The sequence below is a fragment of the Rhinoderma darwinii genome, chromosome 4 (assembly GCF_050947455.1).
Source record: "Rhinoderma darwinii isolate aRhiDar2 chromosome 4, aRhiDar2.hap1, whole genome shotgun sequence".
NCBI classification, from domain to species: Eukaryota; Metazoa; Chordata; class Amphibia; order Anura; family Rhinodermatidae; genus Rhinoderma; species Rhinoderma darwinii.
Genome location: NC_134690.1, coordinates 30,483,626 through 30,507,703, shown reverse-complemented (window position 1 = coordinate 30,507,703; position 24,078 = coordinate 30,483,626). Strand labels below are relative to the sequence as shown.

The following is a 24,078-nucleotide window of genomic DNA, read 5'->3' as shown; positions in this document are numbered from 1 at the left end:
CCTGCATATCTGGCAGCAGACTCAATCCTCCATCCTACTGGCAGTCGACCTCATGAAACGGAACGCTAACACAAGGAGAAGAGAACCTCCTCAATTTCTCCCTGGCACAAAGGTCTGGCTGTCCTCTAGGAATATCCAATTAAGGGTGCCATCATACAAATTTGCTCCCTGGTACCTCGGACCCTTTGAGATCCTACAGCAGATCAACCCTGTCGCCTACAAGCTTCGGCTGCCTCCTACCCTCAAGATCCACAACTCTTTCCATGTCTCCCTCCTGAAGCCAGTGGTTCTGAACCGCTATACCAAGACTCCTAGCCCTGCGGTTGCCTCCAGCGGTCCTTCAGACACCTTTGAGGTTAAGGAGATCCTGGATACTAAAAAAGTAAGAAGAAGAACCTTTTATTTAGTAGATTGGAAGGGGTTTTATCCAGAAGAGAGGTCCTGGGAGCGAGAAGAGAATCTCAATACTCCTACCCTCATTAAGAGGTTTCTCTCTCGTTCTGGTCCTAAGAGGAGGGGGCATAAGAGGTGGGATACTGTAACGTCCATGGTCGCTGACCACGAAGTCCTTCCATCCAGTCGACGCCTTTCTCTCTAGGGATGTCTGCACATATTGCCAATCGGTTCCACAGTGACCACCAGGGTGTGCTCGCGAGCTCAGTCCAGACTTAATTTAAAGCGTAAGCAGGTGGGAGATTGAGCTGATTGCTCCCAGAGCACCGTGGGCTATAAGAAGGGCTGTGCCCGTCCCTGCAATCCCTGATCATTGTTTGTCGTATCCAAAGTTTGTCTATGCAAATGGTCTCCTAGTGTTTTCCAGTTCCCAGTGTTCCCCGTACCTGTATCCTGTATCCTGTGCTATCCTGGTCAAGTGCCGTGCTGAGCTGTAGTCGTGCTGTGCTGTATTCCACGCCTGTCTTGCTACTCCACGCCTGACGTCTACCTGCTGCCTAGTCCCAGCCAAGCCTGCCTTGCTACTGTCTGAGCTGCCACAGGTACACTATACGAACTATAGACTGTGAACTGCGCCCTGTTGGCCAGCTTCCATACCGTCAAGGCGGTACGGCTCTATGGGCCACGAACCCAACGTGACACTGGTCTAGTACCATGTTGAGCTGAGGTCATGCTGTGCTGCTAACCCACGCCTGGCACCTGCCTGCTGCCTTGTCCCAGCCGAGCCTGTCTTTCTACTGTATGAGCTAGCCCAGGTAAACTATATGAACTATAGACTGTGACCTGTGTCCTGTTGGCCAGTTGCCATACCTTCAAGGCGGTACGGTCCAGTGGTCCCACGTACCCAATGAGTGAGTAGGCTCAGGCCATGGACCCCGCTGGTCAATCCAAAACAATGATGACATCACAAGAGATGCGGGTGGATATGCTAGAACTCCGGTCTCAACAGGACCAACTCCTCCGGACATTGAACATTATTTCACGTCGGCTGGAGGTGCAAGCTGCCGATCCTCCTACTACACATTCTGGCAGTACTGATCCTCCGACTACACCTTCTGGCAGTGCTGATCCCTGATTTTCTTTGCCACTTCCTGACCGCTATTATGAAGACGCAAGGACCTGCCGTGGATTCTTGAACCAGTGTCAGATCCACTTTAGCCTGTATGCAAGGGCATTTTCTTCTGACGGTGCAAGGGTCACTTTCATCATCTCTCTCCTCACTGGCAGGGCCCTTGCATGGGCCAATCCTATCTGGGAGAGACAAGGACCAGAGACCCGTGACTTCCAGGAGTTCCTACGGACATTTCGCATGTTGTTTGAGGAGCCTGGATGAATCTTGTTTGCAGCCGCCTCCTTGCTAAACCTACGCCAGGGAGACACCTCAGTGGGCGAGTACGCCATCCACTTTCGCACCCTGGCGGTAGAACTGTTGTGGAACAGAGGCCCTGGTGGCTACATTCTGGCAGGGACTGTCTCCTTAGATTAAGGACGACCTTGCCGCCTGGGATCTACCATCTACGCTCGATGACCTCATCCTTCTGGCCACCCGGATTGATATAAGGATCCGAGAATGGTTCCAAGAAGCTCGTCGGGAGGGAGGACTCCCTAGTCCGGTTCCTACTTTGCAGCAACCCCTGCTGTCCTCTGATGCTGATCCTCCTAAGGAGTCTGTGAGGACGGACCAGTTTAAGCTGTCTACCCAGGAGAGACAACACAGATGCACCTCGGGACTCTGTTTATATTGTGGCCTTGGAGGCCATCTTGTGCGTCTGTGTCCCCAAAAGCCCCAGAGCCTAGTGTTGGTGGGAGAGACAACCTTGGGTAAAGAAGGACTTTCGTCTAAATTATCCATTGCCGTGACATTCGTAGAGACCTGGTGAATCTTCTCCAATTGCCCACTACCCCTCTGGAGAGGCCGTTGATGGTTGCATCTGTGAATGGACTACCGCTGCCAGACCCAATTATATTTAGATTAAAGCACAAAGAAAAAGGAGTCAAATACTATTAGAATATAAATTGCCAAAGACATAGAAAAATACATATTTTATTGGACAATACAAAATACATGGTTAAAATGCAGACTACAAACCGGACAACTATATATTTCCAAATATGTAGGAGGAAAAATAGGGCCATAATAGTTGTAAGTGTATACACAGGAAAAGGAAGCTCTCAAAGAGAGGTTATGTAAATTACTCTAAGGTAAATCAAATAAAGATATAAGGCGTAGAGCAGAATGTGCACATGTTCATATCCCATAATATATCATATCACAATTACAATGAATCATGTAATGATTAGAGTGGAAGATGATGTAAATAGTAGATACTAATAATCATTTTCTCCCACACTAGTTGTACTTGGGAAACACCAGGCAAAGAGCTCAGCCTATCTAAGCCTCAGGTGAGGACACAACGTTTCCTTTAGGCAACTTAGAGATAAAAAAAAACATATCAGAAGCTAACTCATAACCCGGTGGGCACCTTTTCAGCCGAATTGCTGAAGATTTTGACTTTAGCCCATGAGAAAGGTATAATTCCAAAAAAAATACTGTCTGGCCTGATGGTTCAATACCCAAGAATCCCAACTCTGTACTTTCTACCCAAGGTTCACAAGAGCATGACGGATCCCCCGGGACGCCCCAAAGTGTCAGGGATAGGAGTACTCTGCTATCCCATCTGCAGATTCATTGACCACTACCTAAAACCGATGGTGGAATGCAGGCAGTCTAGGGATGGTACATGGCGTATGGTAGATCTTTTGCAAGTGGTCGAGATCTCCAGGGTCCCGAGTGCATTTTTGTCTTTAGATGCATAAAAGGCATTTAACAGGGTGCACTGGGGCTATTTGGAAGCTGTTCTATCTAAATTTGGGTTAGTGGGAGATATTAAGAAGGCCATTATGGCTTTATATGTATCCCCCCAATGCAAGAGTATTGGCATCAGGATTCTTGTCAGATAGTTTTATTATTAGCAATGGGACCAGGCAGGGTTGCCCGTTGTCCCCCGTAATATTCGCTTTAGTTATGGAACCGTTAGCAGAGCGTATTCGTTCACATGATGGCATCTCGAGCATTCTGTTGGGGGGGGGATATCATTATTTGGGTTTGTATGCAGACGATGCTATTATCACATGTACTAAACCAGAATCATCTATCCCAGCCATAATGGGGGTGTTGGACACTTTTTCTAAAGCATCGTACTATAAGTTAAATGTGTCCAAAACTCTAATTTTACCTCTTTTTATGTCAGACAATTCCTTGCGCTCTTTACAACAATTATACTCCTTTGTCTGGGTGACTGATGGACTTCCGTATTTGGGGGTGGAATTGACCTTTCCTACCAGGTTTTTGATAGATCGTAATGTGGACATTTTGATTAAACATCTCCAGAGCGAGATGGAGAGAGTTGCCAAACTTGAAATGTCTTGGATAGCAAGAATTCATAGTTTCAAAATGTTGTATCTACCAAAAATTTTGGATATAATGAGATGTCTTCCCTATAAGTTCTCTAATACTCATATTAATAAATTACAGGCATTAGTTGGGAAGTTTATATGGGCTAACGGATATTCCAGGGTATCACGTAAGGTACTATATTTACCTATTAAACTAGGAGGCATGGGTGTTCCAAATCTCGCATTGTACCATAGAGCTTCTTTAATTTATGCATTGCGGGATTGGTGGAATCCTGTTGCTGGCCATAAATGGATTCAGATATTAAAAAACCTTTACTAAGTTTCAATCTACCAGACTTCTTTTGGAGGCGGAATGTTTACAACAGTCTGTTACGTACTCTCCTTTCGTATCTATGCAGGCCACTTTGGGTGTCTGGAGATATTTGTTAAAACATAAATTGTATATACCGATCCCATTTAAATATCTCTCTTTAAAAAGTCTAGAATATCATATACCCCACTCGAATTTCCAGTTGTGGAGCAGGTCAGGGATAGATACTATAGATAAATTCTATTGTAAATCTATTTTTAGGTCATTTGAGGACCTAAGCTGTGAAGCCACTTTACCAAAGGTGGTATTTTAGCAATACTTGCAAATTCGTCATGCTCTTCAAAAGTGTCATCAACTGCAGGCTGTATGCCTATCATCTCCAATTCAAAGGTTTATATTGGGCTATAAAAATCATATGAGGGGGATGTCCATTGCTTATAAAACATTGCTGAGTTTGGGGAATGTGGATGAGAAATTGCCATATATGCATAAGTGGGATCATGATTTTAATATTTTGACAACTGTGACTCAGTGGAGAAGAGCTTGTGACTGGCTGACGCGTTCCTCTCATTGTGTGAATCATTTAGAACAAGTCCAAAAATTCATTTGCGCTGGTATCTCTACCCTTCTCGACTAGTTCATGTTATTCCGGGATACTCAAATCTCTGTTGGAGACAATGTGGGCAAGTAGGAACATTGGAGCATATGTGGTGGTCCTGCCCAATAGTCAAAGTGTTCTGGGACATTACTTTCCAGATTATCTCCTTGGTGGCTGGTTATGATGTCCCTCCAGCCCCAGATATGGCCTTATTGAATATCAGGGTAGCAGAGATGTCCCCAGACCACCGCTGGCCTGCGGTGCATATTCTAACCTCAGCGCGAAAATGTGTGGCTTTACATTGGAACTCTTTTACTACCCCAACAATTACAGACTTATGTGCTAAGGTTGACTCCCATATGCGTCACGAGTTTGCATTAGCCTCTAATTCATCACAATTAATTGCACTTAAACGTCATTGGCACGCTTGGCTAAAAAGCTTGCTGGCTCTTCTCCCCAGAGAATATAATAGCATATGAAAAAGACATGGGTGCTTCTTATTGGAAAACATGATGGTTCAAGTAGAGGTTAATTGATCGATCGATTATTACTATCTGCTGCTTTAATATGTTATTACAGATGTATGTGATGGCTGACATGTTATGTTAGTATGTCAGTTTGTTTACTGACACTCTGTGTGTTAAATGTTCTGTCCTTGTTATTTTAAAAAGAATAAAAAATTAACACCAAAAAAAAACATAGCAGGACATAATAAAAAAACATCTTGTCTTTAGAAGGTCTTAATGGGTAAATACAGATGTAGCCATCTTTATCTTGACTTTTCATGTATTACATACACAGTGTCAAGCAACTTTAACTTGACTTTTTCAACGGCTTTTGGTGTGAGTCAAGATAAAGATGGCTACATCTGTACAACCTCAGATGAACAACAACACATGACAAATTACACCGTGTCGTTATTTATTTAACAAAAACTAGGCCAAAATGGAAAAGCCATGTGTTAAAAACGAAGTACACCTTAGTTAAGAGGGTAAGTAGCAGCCAGGTGCTTATAATCAAATGCCCTTTATTAATTGATCATCAGCGAGTGTGACCACCTTTACAACAGCAGAAGTTTTGGCGAATTTCTGGTCTAGAGCATTCAGGCGTGTGTTAATACAGTGCCAAAATGAGAAAGACATCAGCAATGATCTTAGAGAAGCAATTGTTATGGCCCATCAATCTGGACAGGGTTATAGGGCCATTTCCAAACAATTAGTAGTCCATCATTCTACCGTGAGAAAGCCATGTTTGCTGTTTTCTGCTTTCTTCCTTTCACCCCCAATAACTTCTGCCTTTTTTATGTATCACATATGAAGTATCAGAATCTCTGGGGACCTGTAGGGGTTGCTTACTGTGTAAATTGAATATTTTTACATTGATTTGTTATTATTTTTATGTTTTTATTTAACATTTTGATTTTATTGGGTTTCGACTGCTTTTTGACGGCAAGAACTGCGCAATCGACGGACACCATGACGGAAACCAAATCCTAGGTGTGAACCCGGCCAAAAGAGTGGTGTCATCCAAATCTGCATGCTGTAAGTTCAGATGTAGCCATCTTTATCTTGACTTTTAACACATTAAATACACAGTGGCAGGAAACTTTATCTTGACTTTTTCAATGGCTTTTCAATGGCTTTTGTTGTGTGATATCACGCTGCAGCAAGTTATCAGAGTCAAGATAAACTTGGCTACATCTGTACATAGATCTCTATGAACGTATCAACCAGCAACAATCCCTAGACGTATTCTGATATACTAATAACCCTTAGAAAAATAAAGAAAATGTGATATTCTTCTTTGACAGTGTTTCGTTGACTGGTGAATTTCCTATTACAGTATTAACGTGTTTGCCTTGTATAAGACAAAGGAGACGGTAATACGGCGCGGTAAATGGAAATTCGTACGAACGCAGAACACTGATGAAACAATTCTCCATCATTCCATGATCTCTACTAACCCTATAACAATGCAGGACGCCTTTAAGACTATTTATCTATTGTATTGTAACCATACAAGGAAAGGGGAGCATAACCCTAGTCTACATTGCCGGATTCTCCCCTGCATACTGCTCTGCAGCTTCCCGCTCTGCTTCCCACGTGGAGTGGAGGATGAAAGGAAAAGGAGGCGGTGAGGAATACTGTAGACACAGGAGGAGATAGAGAGAGGTCTGCAGGCTCTGGATATATACTAATGACAACCTATAGGGAGCTGGCGAGAACCTGTCACTCAATGGCACTGCAGCCATACAGACATATATATTATATATATATATATATATATATATATATATATATATATATATATATATATATATATATATATATATATATATAAAAAAATACACACGCACATATATATATATATATATATATATATATATATATATATATATATATAAATACACACGCACATATATATTTATATACATACTATATACATACATATACACACGTCTAGTGCTATAGGTACATGCATCGTATATGTCTACATAATACCAGGGCTATCACACATACACAGAAGGAAGCCAGCCATCCCAGATAGATGTATGCAGTAGCGTCAGTATGAAGAATGCTGCAAAATCCTACATGCTACAGAAGGAATTCCCATCTAGACACAGTGGAACACCAGCAGCATCTCAGAGATCCCCCACCCTCCCCCCTCCTCATTTCATTGCTACTACACTGCAGTAAAATGGATTTAATCTCTGAGCCTCCCCTCCAAAGCGCTTTACTCCAGCCAGTTCATGTGTTTGCAGTGTCATAATTCCTTATGTTCTTGTCCGGATGACTTGAATGAATGAAAGAATGAATGAAGGCGCCTTCATCTGTTGTTTGCCATGACTGAGGAGGACCATACAAGTCCATGCTCCCTGATCAAGCAGATATTCTATGTATTGCTCCAACATCAAACAAGGAAGCTTTGTTACTGCAAGAGCAAATAATCCCCAGTACAAGAGCTGATCAGAGAGAGGGGAGAAGAGGGGCAGTCTTGTTGGAACCCCCCCAGATCAATATTTGGCAGGCTTGCTGCAACTTGCTGCAGTCTACAGCAGAGTAGAAGAGTGCATAGCAAGTGACCAAGGAGGGCAAAGCCCCACACATGTCACATGTGCTTCTTAAGGCCACCTGGAGCATCATCACTAGTGGTGAGCAGGATCTGCTGGAGGATGCTGCGGCAGGTGATCCACAGAGGACTCAAGTCGTTCTTCTACAAGCTGGGCTTATTCGTCAGCAGGCACCCAGTGTTCTTCCTCACTCTCCCTACAGTCCTCACCATCATCTTTGGCTTCATCTTCCTCAGTCGCTATAAGACAGACAGTGACCTGGAAGCCTTGGTAGCCCCAAGTCACAGCCTGGCCAAAATAGAGAGGAGCTTGGCCAGCAGTCTTTTCCCCCTAGAACAGTCCAAGAAGCAGCTGTATTCAGACCTGCACACCCCAGGGAGGTATGGAAGGGTGATCTTGCTTTCCAAGCCTGGGGGGAATATCTTGCTGCAGGCTGAGCACATCCTCCACATCCACCGAGCTGTGATGGACATGAAGGTGAACTACAGGGGCTACAACTACACCTTCTCCCATCTGTGTGTGCTGGGCAATGAGGACAAGAGATGCCTGCTGGATGATATCATAGCACTGCTGGAGGAGATCAGGGCAGCTACTCTTTCCAATAACACAGCAAGCAAGGTGGCAGTCACCTACCCCAACACCAAACTCAAGGTGATGTGCCAATGTGTTACTATGCTTACTGATACTGACTTATTAACAGGGGCATATGTATTTGTGATATGTTGTGTATATATATATAGCTATAGATAGATACATGCATAGCTTTACATATCATAGGGATAGATAGACAGATAGATAGAGATATAGCTATATACTATGCATATAACCTTCTATCCCCTAGGGGATAACAAATATGCCAGTGTTATAGTAAATAGTAATAAAGCATGAAAAACATGTGGTGAATTAGTGTATAAGGTAAAAAACAGTAAAACGGTGTCATATATTCTAAGAGATAGATAGATAGATAGATAGATAGATAGATAGATAGATAGATAGATAGATAGATAGATAGATAGATAGATAGATAGATAGATAGATAGATAGATAGATAGATAGATAGATAGATAGATAGATAGATAGATATGAGATAGATAGATAGATGATAGATAGATAGATAGATAGATAGATAGATAGATAGATATGAGATAGATAGATAGATAGATAGATAGATAGATAGGAGATAGATAGATAGATAGATAGATAGATAGATAGATAGATAGATAGATAGATAGATAGATAGATAGATAGATAGATAGATAGATAGATAGATAGATAGATAGATAGATAGATAGATAGATAGACAGAAAATTCCATAGAGTATAATTTGTTATTATGTTATTGTGATATTAAAATAATATTATATAAAGATGTGTATTCTTTTACTTACTGAATTATTTCCACTTCTACAAACCAAACCAAAGACATTTTTTTTCAAAACCAGACATGTCCCCTGTGTAACTGTGTTTGGTTTGCAAACTATTCTTAAACGACTTGGTAGAGCTGGTAAAGTTGCAGGATAATCCTGTGTAAATATATATATATAATCACCTCCATCCTGTGCTATCTATAGGGATACTGAACCTGTGATATTTGGGCAGGGTGTAGGTTATTGGGGTAGATGCTGGGGTCTCCTGCACTGCATTGCTCAGGACACAGGGCTGACTATGGTCACATTGTTGGTAGTCAGTCATTGTCCGTGTTCTTTATTGTCTGGTCTATTATGTTGCTGTTGTTGTGTTATCCTTTAACTGTTGCTTTTTGCACCCAGCAATGGGCATTGTGTGCTGGTGAATTGGCAGCAGATTGTGCATTGAAGAGTTATCTCTAGAGGCTTGTGACAGCGCTGCCGCATCATCTCAGTTGTGGGCATTGTTACCCTGTGTTTTCTGTAGTGTACAGATGTAGCAGTGCTGAGTTCATCATTTAACTCTTATGTTGCTATCTTATAATGTGATAAGTTTACCTGCAATCTTATGAAAAATGACATATAACGAATTGTGATATTACCATGGGTTGTGTAAAACGACAAACTCATCTCTGTTACATGTGACAAACTCATCTCTGCTAAATCTGGCAAACTCATCTTTGTTTCCTTCTGTTGAATTTACTTCTAGGTCAGTACACAAGATCAATGACTATTTTTCAAGTGAATAATGCAGTTTGAGCTGAGTGCATGTAATATATAGATTAGTATTGAGTGGGTCCAGTGTATAGATTTGTGCTATATATTGCCAGTGACACCTTGCACGCAGGTCCTATTTGTGAACGCACTTCAGTAAATGGTGCATTGGCATATGTGACAAGTACAATCTACAACAAAACTTCCTGGATTAAACCATTCTAGTTAATTCTCTCCTTCCAGTAGTGATGTATTTCTATAGAATATTTATGTTCATGGGATTAAGCATTACTTAATGTATCTGGAAATATCCTATGCTGTAACCCCTGCAGGACACATGGAGATCTGGGTACAATGGGGTAGATTTATCTATGTTTTCCAGCTGTTTGTACCACTATGTGCCAGTATGTCTGAATTTATCAAGTTTTCCAAAACTTTTCTGTTTAGAAAAGTGACAGAAAATAATGTCAGGTCCAACATGGCATTGCTTAAACCCCCGCACCACCGACGCCCTGTTAATGGATGTGCTCTGGGGGAGACACACCACCCAGACAGTGTACCCGTATTTGTAGCTGGTGAGTGCGGCAGTTTGGTGACCTGGACACTGTTCCCATTTAAGCTCTGTTCACATCTGCGTTGGAGGCTCCATTGCTGTTTTCATTTCCAAATTTGACAGGTACAATAGTGCTGCATGTAGTAACAATGACAGATACCTTGGCAGAAACTGATGGACTCAATTGTAAGTCAACGGGGGCTCATCTGGCACCGCTCTTGTCTTTCATCCCACGGATCCGGCACTGTGTCGTAGCTACCATTATCAAAAGAAGCCATGACCCAGATGTGAACAAACCCAAAGCTAGGCGTTCTGGAACACTACCGACTCATATAGAGCTCAAATGATTCGCCTTACAGCAGCTAGATACACAGCACCACATGGGTGACTAGTCAAGTAAATAGTTTTCTATAATGTCCAGGTAGATATCGCTTACAATGTCCAGATAAATCAGGGAACCCATAGAATTATTAGGCCACCTGACAAGACACAACTTTGCCCCTTTGCTAGTCTATAGGGGGTAAAAGGGCGATTGTAAAACTTCAGTTTGTCTAGGGTAGATATTTGTTTTATTGGAACCTGGCAGTCTAGGGTATTGAAATGGTTAATGTCAGCATCCCTGCTGGCCTAGGGTATCGAAATGTTGAATGTTTTTTGTTTTATTAATATTTCACAAAGACAACAAATCAGATAGGACAGAGAATATATCTATACAAGCCAAACACATATTACACAAATTCATTATTTATTTTTCTTGCACATATTATGGACTGACTGTCCCCATTGGGCCTCACGGTCTTATTTCTTAACATTATGTTTTTGGAAGAAACCCACTCAAACACAGGGAGAACATACAAACTCTATGGAGATGTTGTTTTTGGTCAGATTCGAACCCAGGACCCCAGTGTTTCAAGGCAACAATCAGATGACAAGGCATTTTCTTCAAATCTCAAAACATAGGCTACGGAAGAATTAGCCAACCATAAGATTAGCTCTACATTTCTCAATATAAAGTAAAATTAATGTAGTACCGAACAATATTAAAGACAATAATAAGTGAGGGAAAGAGGAAGAAAATAAAGAAATAATTTTGTATTCTAACTAGGGTCCAGCAAACTGCACCCCAAACTGAGAAGACGTCTAAATGTTAATCCACTGATCCCACACATATAGATGCTTACTGAGGTCACCTTTTTCTTCCTCCATTCTAATCATGGTATTTAATTTCTGAACCCATTCCACAAGAGTCGGGACCTGGGTGCTTTTCCAATGTCTAGGGATAATTGTACGTTCTGCTGTTAGAAAATGGTGTAAAATATATTTTTTAATAGATGTAAAGGAACCAGGTACAATCGATATATAGAAAATATCGTTTCCCACAGTATTCCCACCATATGTTCACCATGGTCATCCTTCCTTCCAGAACCACATCTCCAGCATTGCTCAGGAATGGAAGGATAAAGCTTATGAAGAAGTACAGGGCATCTGTACCACCACGTTAGTAGTTTATAATTTTGCTAATTTGCTGTACACGCTAAAGGGATTTTATGTGGCTTTGTGCCGTTCATCTGATCTATAGTGGATCTCCTGGAGTGATGGCTTTCAGAATCATGACATATATCCTTGAAAGTTTGTATGTCAGAGGCAAAGAGTTAAAAAGAATGTCCTCCAGTGTAGTAGGCGGTGCTGGAAAATTAGATTGTTGATTAGACAATCGTATATATATGAAAAGATTTGACATCCGAGAGAGGAATCTTAGGATGTGCCAATTTGGCGGTAGGGATAAGTCCTTGTGATTGTGTGTAATATCGGGTATCTTCAGATGATTTCGAAAATAGGAAAGTATCAGAGTTTAACCCTGGTGTAAAAGCGGGATTGTGAAATAGAGGGGTTAATGGTTTTAGAGAGGACGTCTTTTGCTACTATGTTGTCCCAAGTTTCCAAGAAGCAATGAGAGAAGAAATAATGATTTTATCCACTAGGTCCTATAGTTGGTGAAAGCCACGGTAGGGAGCGTAACAATCGAAAAAAAACAAATCTACTTCTAACTTCACCCAATGCTTCGTTGATCTATTAAAATGCCAATCAAAACAACCGGAGTAGGACTGACGCAGTATGGTATAACTTTGGGTCTGGAAAGCTAACCCTTAAATGCTGTTTAGAGCAAGCTCAGGTTCGGAAACCTTTCCTACTGCGGCTGCCCTTGCAGGTGAACTTTATAAAGGCTGATTGAAGATGTTGGAAGAAGATAAATGGGGTTCTGATAGGAAGGGCCTGAAACGTTTATAGAAGTCGTGGAATAACATTTATTTTCATTATGCCTATACGGCCAAATCAAGATAAATATTTATTATGATATTTTTATAGATTTCCTACTGTCTTCTCTATTAAAGAACAATAGTAGAAGAAACATGTAGTTGAGCTAGATCTGATGGTATTTTAATTCCAAGATATTTAATACAGGAGCTCTGCCATGAAGGGTAGTGTTAATTCAGATGTACGACCCAGAGTAAAATTAAGACCCTCTGTCTTAGTTAGATTTGCTTTAAAGTTATTTAGATTTACAAATCTCTTGAACCCACGTAAGGTATAGGGGAATGATATGTGTGGTTGAGAAACAAGGAAAAGAAGATAGTCTTGACAGATCAATGTTTTGTAGTGACTATGAGACCGTATACACTAGGGCTATTCCTGAAGGCCACGGCTAAGTGCTCCATCGTAAGAACATAAAATGCTGGTGAAAGGACACCCCTTTCTTGTTTTGTTTCTAAAGCCGTTTGTACACACCTAGGCTATCGGGTCACTATAAAAGGATAAAATTCTCCCGATAAAAATTTGACCAAAACCAATTTGTTCTTAAGTGGCCCGAAGAAAGCCCCAGTATACATGGTCAAATGTCTTCTCTGCATCTAATATCTTGTTAGTATTATCTCTCGCTTCTCTACCCTGTAAGAACCCGACCTGGATGTTATGCATTAATGACGGAAGAATTGAACTCAGCCAGTTTGCTAACATCTTGGAATATAACTTGATGTCTAAATTTAATAAAGAAATAGGCCTATAGTTCGCTCAATATGAGGGATCTTTCCCTGCTTTAGGGATAACAGTAATATGAACTGTCACGGACTGTCAGTTAAAGAAACTTGATTTAGAAATCTGGTTAAAAACCCTACTTACGAGTGAGGACAGTAGTTCCTGTAAAGTTTTATGGAAGCGTGAGGTAAAGCCGTCTGGCCCAGAACCGTTACCCAGTGGAGTGAACCTTATAGATCAATCTCCGTCTCCGTTAATTCTTCCTCCAGGGAAGACCTGACCTTCTCTGGTATTTTTGCCTATCTCTAGGACATATTCAGCCGCAAATTGACCTTTAATGTTATACATTAAAAAGTGTTCTCGAAAAATCCCTGTGATCTTAATTGAGTCATATTCTTCTTTGCCCCTTCTCGTTTTAATATAGGGTATAAATGTATAATGTGTATGAGGTTGGAGTAAACGAGCAAGTGCGTGACCACTTTTATTAGAATATTTATAGAAGAAACATTTATTTTGATCCTAGATCTTTATTTGTTTTTGATTTAATAGGGTTCTTTGTATCTCCCTATTGTGAAGTAACTAAAAAAAGTGTTCTCAGAACTATTACATTTATCCGTTGTTTCCAGAGAGTGGATCCCAATAAAAAATGTGTCTATCTCCACTGTTCTTCTTTTGTTTAAACGTGAGACTTTTTTCAAAAAGTACTCCTCGGGCAAGACATTTTAATGCTTTCCACTGCTCAGGTAATGGCGTTGTGTCGGAGGAGTTTATTTCTAAAAGTTTTCTGATGTTAGATCTGATATCGGACATACATATTGAGTCTTTTAACATGTTATCATTTAGACACTACATCCATGGTTGGTTTAATATATCCGGTTTCTCTAGATAAAGCGATACTGGTTCATGATGAGACCATAGTATGGATCCATTCTGTGAGACTGGATTCAAAATTTTACAAGTCAATCTAACTATATGTTTGATGTACTGGAGAAAAATTTGTATAGTCCCTGTCTTGGGGGTGGAGAATTTTCCAGATATCTACCAGTTGCATTGTATTTAGAAGATATTTTAAGCTGCATATCTGAGAAGCAATAACATGGCCCTCTTGTGAAGTAGAGTCTATTTTAGGATCTAAGGTAAAATTAAAATCGCCTTTAACCACCAAGATGCCCTCCGCAAAGTCTGCAAACTTAAGTAGGGAACCCATACAGGTTTGTATTAGGTCTTGATTGGGCAGGTACCAGTTTACCAATGTACATATTTGACTACCTACTTTTAAGAAAACAAATTTACCTTTTGTGTCTGTCAAGACACCTTTTCACGGGAGACCCGTGCAGGACTTAGACTAGGCTGACGTGAAAAGGCGTCAGCCTAGCCTAAAGCCCAGTAGTGAATCACGTGAAAAGGCGTATTAGTGGTCACTAAGGGGTTAAACATGTGAGCGGCAAACTGCAGAAATGAGCTGTGACCGGGTGAAGTCATCATAGAGGTCTGGACCAGATGGAGAAAAATAACTAGAATCTGAGACGTCACCGGTGAGTCACTTAATGTAAATGTTTATTCTGCCTCTAATCAGTAATGTAGTCACTGCATGATCTGCAGCGAGATGGTGGTATGATTGATAGGATTTATTTTTGTGAAACAGCGTCTCCCAGCATATCCTTATCATTGTTCGGGCCATGCTGGGAGCTGTAGTTTTACGCCGTACAAACCTATACGGAAGGGGTTGCACTAAATTGAGCTGTATTTGTGCTGGTGTTGTATATATGTAGTGAGCTTTGTTCTGGTGTTGTGTATAGAACCATATTGCTTGTAAAATGTACAAATGTATTTTTTGCTCGCGTTACATAAAAAGAAATGTGGAAAAGAAATGACACGTCGATTGGTAGAGAAAACAAACACGGCGAGGGGGAAGGAGATGTCGGGAGAGAGGCTGAGGGGGGGGGGGCGCCAAACTGAATCTTTGCCCCGGGTGCTGGAGAACCTAGATATGCCTCTGATTTAGGGGGTCTGGTCTGGGATCTGTACTAGTTTATGGGGTCTGTATTTAGGGGGCCTGGTCTAGGGTCTGTAATAGTTTATGGGGTCAGGTCTGGGGTCTGTATTTAGGGGGTCTGTATCAATTTGGGGTCTGCATTACTTAAGGGAGTCAGGTTTGGGGTCATTATTAGTGGAGGGGGTCAGGTTTGGGGTCTGTTTTTAGGGGGTCTGTATTAGTTTGATGTCTGGGGTCTGGTCTGGGGTCTGTTTTTAAGGGTTTGGTCTGGGGTCTGTATTACTTAAGGGAGTCAGGTCTGGGGTCATTATTAGTGTAGGGGGTCGGGTCTGGGTCTGTATTTAGTGGTCCGGTCTGAGGTCTGTATTTACTTAGGGTATATGTAAGCTGGGCGGAGTACATCAGGATATATGTAATATGTGTTGAGTAAATTAGGGTATATGTATTTGTGCGGAGTACACCAGGGTATATGTAAGCTGTGCGGAGTACATCAGGATATATGTAAACTGTGCAGATTACATTAGGATATATGTCATATGTGTGAAGTACATAAGGGTATATGTAAACTGTGGAGATTACTACAGGGTATATGTAATGTTTGCGGAGCACATCAGAGTATATGTATGCTGTGCGGTGTACATCAGGGTATATGTAAGCTGGGCGGAGTACATCAGGGTATATGTAAGCTGGGCGGAGTACATCAGGGTATATGTAAGCTGTGTGGAGTTCATCAGGGTATATGTAAGCTGTGCAGAGTACATCAGTGTATATGTAAGCTGTGCTGAGTACTTCAGAGTATATTTAAGCTGTGCGGAGTACATCAGGGTATATAGTGAAGGAAATAAGTATTTGATCCCTTGCTGATTTTGTAAGTTTGCCCACTGTCAAAGTCATGAACAGTCTAGAATTTTTTTGGGGCTAGGTTAATTTTACCAGTGAGAGATAGATTATATAAAAAAAAAAAAAAAGAAAAAAAAAGAAAATCACATAGTTAAAATGATATATATTTATTTGCATTGTGCACAGAGAAATAAGTATTTGATCCCCTACCAACCATTAAGAGTTCAGCCTCCTCCAGACCAGTTACACGCTCCAAATCAACTTGGTGCCTGCATTAAAGACAGCTGTCTAACATGGTCACCTGTATAAAAGACTCCTGTCCACAGACTCAATTAATCAGTCTGACTCTAACCTCTACAACATGGGCAAGACCAAAGAGCTTTCTAAGGATGTCAGGGACAAGATCATAGACCTGCACAAGGCTGGAATGGGCTACAAAACCATAAGTAAGACGCTGGGTGAGAAGGAGACAACTGTTGGTGCAATAGTAAGAAAATGGAAGACATACAAAATGACTGTCAATCGACATCGATCTGGGGCTCCATGCAAAATCTCACCTCGTGGGGTATCCTTGATCCTGAGGAAGGTGAGAGCTCAGCCGAAAACTACACGGGGGAACTTGTTAATGATCTCAAGGCAGCTGGGACCACAGTCAGCAAGAAAACCATTGGTAACACATTACGCCGTAATGGATTAAAATCCTGCAGTGCCCGCAAGGTCCCCCTACTCAAGAAGACACATGTACAGGCCCATCTGAAGTTTGCAAATTAACATCTGGATGATACTGAGAGTGATTGGGAGAAGGTGCTGTGGTCAGATGAGACTAAAATTGAGCTCTTTGGCATTAACTCAACTCGCCGTGTTTGGAGGAAGAGAAATGCTGCCTATGACCCAAAGAACACCGTCCCCACTGTCAAGCATGGAGGTGGAAATATTATGTTTTGGGGGTGTTTCTCTGCTAAGGGCACAAGACTACTTCACCGCATCAATGGGGGAACGGATGGAGCCATGTACCGTCAAATCCTGAGCGACAACCTCCTTCCCTCCACCAGGACATTAAAAATGGCTCGTGGCAGGGTCTTCCAGCACGACAATGACCCGAAACATACAGCCAAGGCAACAAAGGAGTGGCTCAAAAAGAAGCACATTAAGGTCATGGATTGGCCTAGCCAGTCTCTAGACCTTAATCCCATCGAAAACTTATGGAGGGAGCTGAAGATCCGAGTTGCCAAGCGACAGCCTAGAAATCGTAATGATTTACAGATGATCTGCAAAGAGGAGTGGGCCAAAATTCCATCTAACATGTGTGCAAACCTCATAATCAACTACAAAAAACGTCTGACTGCTGTGCTTGCCAACAAGGGTTTTGCCACCAAGTATTAAAGAGACTCTGTCACCACATTATAAGTGCCCTATCTCCTACATAAGGAGATGGGCGCTGTAATGTAGGTGACAGTAATGCTTTTTATTTAAAAAAAATGATCTTTTTTCACAACGTTAGGAGCGATTTTGGTTTATGCTAATGAGCTTTCTTAATACCCAAGTGGGCGTACTTTTACTTTCGACCAAGTGGGCGTTGTACAGAGGAGTGCATGACGCTGACCAATCGGCATCATGCACTCCTCTCCATTCATTTACACTGCACTAGCGATATAGTTATATCACTATGTGCAGCCTCATACACAAACCCTAACATTACTACAGTGTCCTGATAATGAATACACATGAAATTCAGCCTGGACGTCATGTGTACTCAGAATCCTGACACTTCTGACTCTTTTTTTGTGAGATTCCGGCAAGTGAAACCAAATCTCGTTTAGCTCCGTGATCTCGCGAGATTTGGTTTCACTTGCCGGAATCTCACAGAAAAGAGTCAGAAGTGTCAGGATTTTGAGTACACATGACGTCCAGGCTGGATTTCATCAGGGCATATGTAAGCTGTGCGGAGTACATCAGGGTATATGTAATATGTGCGGAGTACATCAGGGTATATGTAAGCTGTGCAGAGTACATCAGGGTATATGTAAGCTGTGCGGAGTACATCAGGGTATATGTAAGCTGTGAGGAGTACATCAGGGTATATGTAAGCTGTGTGGAGTACATCAGGGTATATGTAAGCTGTGCGGAGTACATCAGGGTATATGTAATATGTGCGGAGTACATCAGGGTATATGTAATATGTGCGGAGTACATCAGGGTATATGTAAGCTGTGCAGAGTACATCAGGGTATATGTAAGCTGGGCGGAGTAAATCAGGGTATATGTAAGCTGTGAGGAGTACATCAGGGTATATGTAAGCTGGGCAGAGTATATCAGGGTATATGTAAGCTGTGTGGAGTACATTAGGGTATATGTAAGCTGTGCGGAGTACATCAGGGTATATGTAAGCTGTGCAGAGTACATCAGGGTATATGTAAGCTGGGCGGAGTACATCATGGTATATGTAATCTGTGCAGAGTACATCAGGGTATATGTAAGCTGGGCTGAGTACATCAGGGTATATGTAATATGTGCGGAGTACATCAGGGTATATGTAAGCTGTGCAGAGTACATCAGGGTATATGTAAGATGTGCGGAGTACATCAGGGTATATGTAAGCTGTGCGGAGTACATCAGGGTATATGTAATATGTGAGGAGTACATCAGGGTATATGTAATATGTGCGGAGTACATCAGGGTATATGTAATATGTGCGGAGTACATCAGGGTATATGTAAGCTGTGCAGAGTACATCAGGGTATATGTAAGCTGGGCGGAGTACATCAGGGTATATGTAAGCTGTGAGGAGTACATCAGGGTATATGTAAGCTGGGCAGAGTATATCAGGGTATATGTAAGCTGTGCGGAGTACATTAGGGTATATGTAAGCTGTGCGGAGTACATCAGGGTATATGTAAGCTGTGCAGAGTACATCAGGGTATATGTGAGCTGGGCGGAGTACATCATGGTATATGTAATCTGTGCAGAGTCCATCAGGGTATATGTAAGCTGGGCGGAGTACATCAGGGTATATGTAATATGTGCGGAGTACATCAGGGTATATGTAAGCTGTGCAGAGTACATCAGGGTATATGTAAGATGTGCGGAGTACATCAGGGTATATGTAAGCTGTGCGGAGTACATCAGGGTATATGTAAGCTGTGCGGAGTACATCATGGTATATGTAAGCTGTGCGGAGTGCATCAGGGTATATGTAAGCTGTGAGGAGTACATCAGGGTATATGTAAGCTGTGCGGGTACATCAGGGTATATGTAAACTGTGCGGAGTACATCAGGGTATATGTAATCTGTGCAGAGTACATCAGGGTATATGTAATATGTGAGGAGTACATCAGGGTATATGTAATCTGTGCGGAGTACATCAGGGTATATGTAAACTGTGCGTAGTACATCAGGGTATATGTAATCTGTGCGGAGTACATCAGGGTATATGTAAGCTGTGCGGAGTACATCAGGGTATATGTAAGCTGTGCAGAGTACATCATGGTATATGTAATCTGTGCAGAGTCCATCAGGGTATATGTAAGCTGGGCGGAGTACATCAGGGTATATGTAATATGTGCGGAGTACATCAGGGTATATGTAAGCTGTGCAGAGTACATCAGGGTATATGTAAGATGTGCGGAGTACATCAGGGTATATGTAAGCTGTGCGGAGTACATCAGGGTATATGTAAGCTGTGCGGAGTACATCATGGTATATGTAAGCTGTGCGGAGTGCATCAGGGTATATGTAAGCTGTGAGGAGTACATCAGGGTATATGTAAGCTGTGCGGGTACATCAGGGTATATGTAAACTGTGCGGAGTACATCAGGGTATATGTAATCTGTGCGGAGTACATCAGGGTATATGTAATATGTGAGGAGTACATCAGGGTATATGTAATCTGTGCGGAGTACATCAGGGTATATGTAAACTGTGCGTAGTACATCAGGGTATATGTAATCTGTGCGGAGTACATCAGGGTATATGTAAGCTGGGCAGAGTATATCAGGGTATATGTAATATGTGCGGAGTACATCAGGGTATATGTAAGCTGTGCGGAGTACATCAGGGTATATGTAAGCTGTGCAGAGTACATCAGGGTATATGTAAGCTGGGCAGAGTACATCAGGGTATATGTAAGCTGGGCGGAGTTCATCAGGGTATATGTAAGCTGTGAGGAGTACATCAGGGTATATGTAAGCTGTGCGGAGTACATCAGGGTATATGTAAGCTGGGCGGAGTACATCAGGGTATATGTAAGCTGTGCGTACTACATCAGGGTATATGTAAGCTGGGCAGAGTACATCAGGGTATATGTAAACTGGGCAGAGTACATCAGGGTATATGTAAAATTAATAATCCATGGATTGGTGTGGTGCGCTTTGAACCAATACTTTATTCACAGGCCGGGTTTTTTGGGTGTTATACAATATACTGCGCTCCAGTGTTGCCTAATCTTTGACTTCATCACTAGCCCTATAAGCAGCACAAGGCCCTAAAGTTTCCTCATCTCCGCTGCATCTACAGGGTCCTCCTGTGGGGTCCAGCAAATGACGATGTGGGCTATTTATTGAAATTCTACTGGACCTAAGAAATGAGTCTGGGTCGTCATTTTGCATCATTGCATTTTGAGAGTCATAACGTGTTATTTTTCCGCTGACGGAGCTGTGTGAGGGCGCGTTTTTTGTGGAACGAGCTGTAATTTTTATTGGTTCCATTTTGGGGTACATGTGATTTTTTTTTCATTAGTGTTTATTCTATTTTTTGGGAGACAAGAAAACCAAAAAACAGCAATTCTAGAAATGTTTTGTTTTTTCTTTTTTTTGCAGTGTTCACTGTGCAGTATAAACAACATGTTATCTGCATTCTGTGGGTCGATTCGATTACAGCGACACCAAATTCATATTGTTTTTTTATGTTTTACTTCTTTTCCAGAATAAAAATACTCTTTTCTAAAAAAAAAAAAAACAAAACATGTTTTAGTATCGCCATTTTCTGACAGCCATAAGTGTTTATTTTTCAGTTGATATCGCTGTGGGAGGTCTTAATTTTTGCGTGACGAATTGTAGTTTTTGTGGGTACCATCTTCTGGTACTTGCGACTTTTTGATCACTTTTTATTACATTTATTCTGAGACAAGGTGACCAAAAAAAGAAATTCTGTCATTGTTCTTTATTGATTTTTTTTACGGTGTGCATCGTGCGGTAAAAATAACGTGATATTTAATAGTTCAGGTCGTTCCAAACGCGGCAATACCTCTTATGTATAGTTTTTTTATTTTCATTTTTTCATTTTTTTAAATTATAACGGACTTGATCAGGGCAGCAGGGCGATTATTATTTTTATTACTTTTATTTATTCATTTTTCTTAAACATTTTTTTTAAAACTTTTTTCACTTTTTTTTTACACTTTACTGATCTTCAGATCCCCAGTACAATACACTGCACTGTGTACAATACACTGCACTGTGCACTGTGCTGTATGTAGTGCAGTGTATTGTAACCGAATTTTTTTATTTGACAGTTAAGCCTATTAAGTACTGCCTTGGGCAGGACCTAATAGGCTTCCATACCTGGCCACCAGGAAGCCGTTGCTAGGCGTCCTGGTTGCCATAGCAACCATCGATCTCTCGCAGGGGTGGGGGGGTACAAAGAGAGCCTACTCTCTCTGTCAACCACTTCAATGCAGCGGACACCATTGACCACCACGTTGAAGGGGTTAAACGGCGGTGATCGGCGGTAACTTCTATCGCCGCCGTTGCAGCGGGATGTCAGCTGTATATTACAGCTGACACCCACTGAAGATGTGCCCGCGTCATCTTTATGACGGGTCTGGTACGTCGGATTGTGGGAAGCTGCTTGTTATGTCGACGTACCAGACCCGTCAATATGCGGGAAGGGGTTAAACAACGCCCCCTTGCAGCTCACAGTGGCATCACTAACACCCGATTTCTCGCGCAAGCTCCATTTTGAACTGTGTCTGTGTCTCCAGAATATTGATACAGTTAAATACTATGGCAGAGTAGGGAGCTACCATAATACATTCTTGTAGAAAACTTAATGCTTGCAGCCTATGAGATGCAAGGAATATAACGCAGGCCGTCCTGCGCCATCAGCGGCAGACCACAAGCCAGTAGGGGCCTGTAGCCTGAGCTGCTCTGTTCATTGTTAGAACGGTGCTAGGTGAGTTTTAATTGTATTAAAATTTCGGGGCAGTTTTTCTGTGTGTTGGTGTCACTAATGGGGCACTATTACTATGTAGGAGCAATTAGGGGACATTATTACTGTACTAAGGTAGCACAAATACTTTATGGTGCACCAAGAGGGACACTATTATTGTGTAGGACACAAAGGAGTGCACTGTTACTGTGTGGGGCACAAAAGGTGCAGTATTACTGTATTGAGCACAAAGAGGGGCACTATAATTGTGTGGAGCATTATTACCGTCTGTGGCATTATATGTTTGGCACACATTTTAGGAGGGTTACTATAGTTATGGGAACTTCAAGGGCAGCAGCAGCAACAGTATTGGGGCGAAGCAGCATGATGGTGCTGTTAAAGGGGCAGCAGAATAGGGAGTTTGTGTAGAGGGTGGGGAAAAGTTGGGAAGGGTGCAGAAAAAGCGAGGAACCAAAGACATCTGGACAGCAGACACTGCAGAGACGAGTTGTGGCTGGGAGAAGTTGTCATTGTGTTCTGGGCCGGATGAATTAGAAAAGTGAAAATGAATGACTATAAGAGTAGACGTCACCTGTGAGTCACTAGATATAACTGTATGCTATTAACTTATATGGTCTGCCGAGCGCCTGTGTAGAATTGGTATCTACCACTATATGGTCACAGTATGGTGTTAATATTGGTCTTTGTACAGTGTTTTTTTTTCCAGTAAAGTATGGTGGCCAAAGCTTCATAATGATTTTTTTTAACCCTCCTTTGAGAAAATCCTGTGTACTGCATCAAACCTTTCACTTGCCTAAATCACTAGGAATGTTGGTGTCCACCACAATAAAAACCGCAAGTAAAACCTTGGTAACGCCCCATGGTTTTCTATACTTTCTATAGTTTCCTACAACTATTTCTGTTTTGAAACTGCAATCAAAACGGCATGCGTTTTTTACAGCGCAGTTATGACACATCTTTCTGCTGCACCGTAATTTCCCTATCAATTCATGTTCATTCACGGTCTGTAAAAAGCTTGACGACTAGACCTATGAGCACTGTAATAGCTATTAGTGGTTGCCATCCCATATTTATGACCTTCAAGACCAGAATTCATTATTGATTGATCAGAATTTTAAAAACTTCACATAAGAGTACAGCTCAGTATCTTTCCTGGCGATTTTCTGATTTTCGCGGAAATGCTCATTACATCACTCTCTGCTTCTTCCATTAGTAGCTCAGCAGACATGCCCTGTTATTATTCTGCCTCTACAATAGACTAATATAAGAAATGTATTACAGACTCCGGAACAATCTTGTTGTAGCTGCATGTATAGAGTAGACCACTATTGTACTGAGGTATTGTTAGCACATCAGAGGTGACATTGTTATTGCATTGTCAGTAAATCCGTGATGTAGTGTGATATCATTTCTATAGTTTCCAATTAATTAGATATTGTGTGAGAATGTGACAGATGCTTAGTACGGTATTTCCATTGATTCCCTAAGAGCCGGAGTAGGTGGTTACTTCAGCTGTTCAGTCTG

General features: G+C 41.7%; 1 protein-coding gene across 1 annotated transcript in view; it reads left to right on the top strand.

Annotated features, from left to right (window-relative positions):
- Positions 1-7,192: 7,192 nt before the first annotated feature.
- Positions 7,193-24,078, top strand: part of PTCHD4 (patched domain containing 4) — a 150,874-nt gene continuing 133,988 nt past the window's right edge. Inside the window, exon 1 of the mRNA XM_075860973.1 lies at positions 7,193-8,499. Within this exon, the coding sequence (XP_075717088.1) occupies positions 7,891-8,499 (609 nt within the window). The 5' untranslated portion in view covers positions 7,193-7,890. The remainder of the gene's footprint in view (positions 8,500-24,078) is intronic.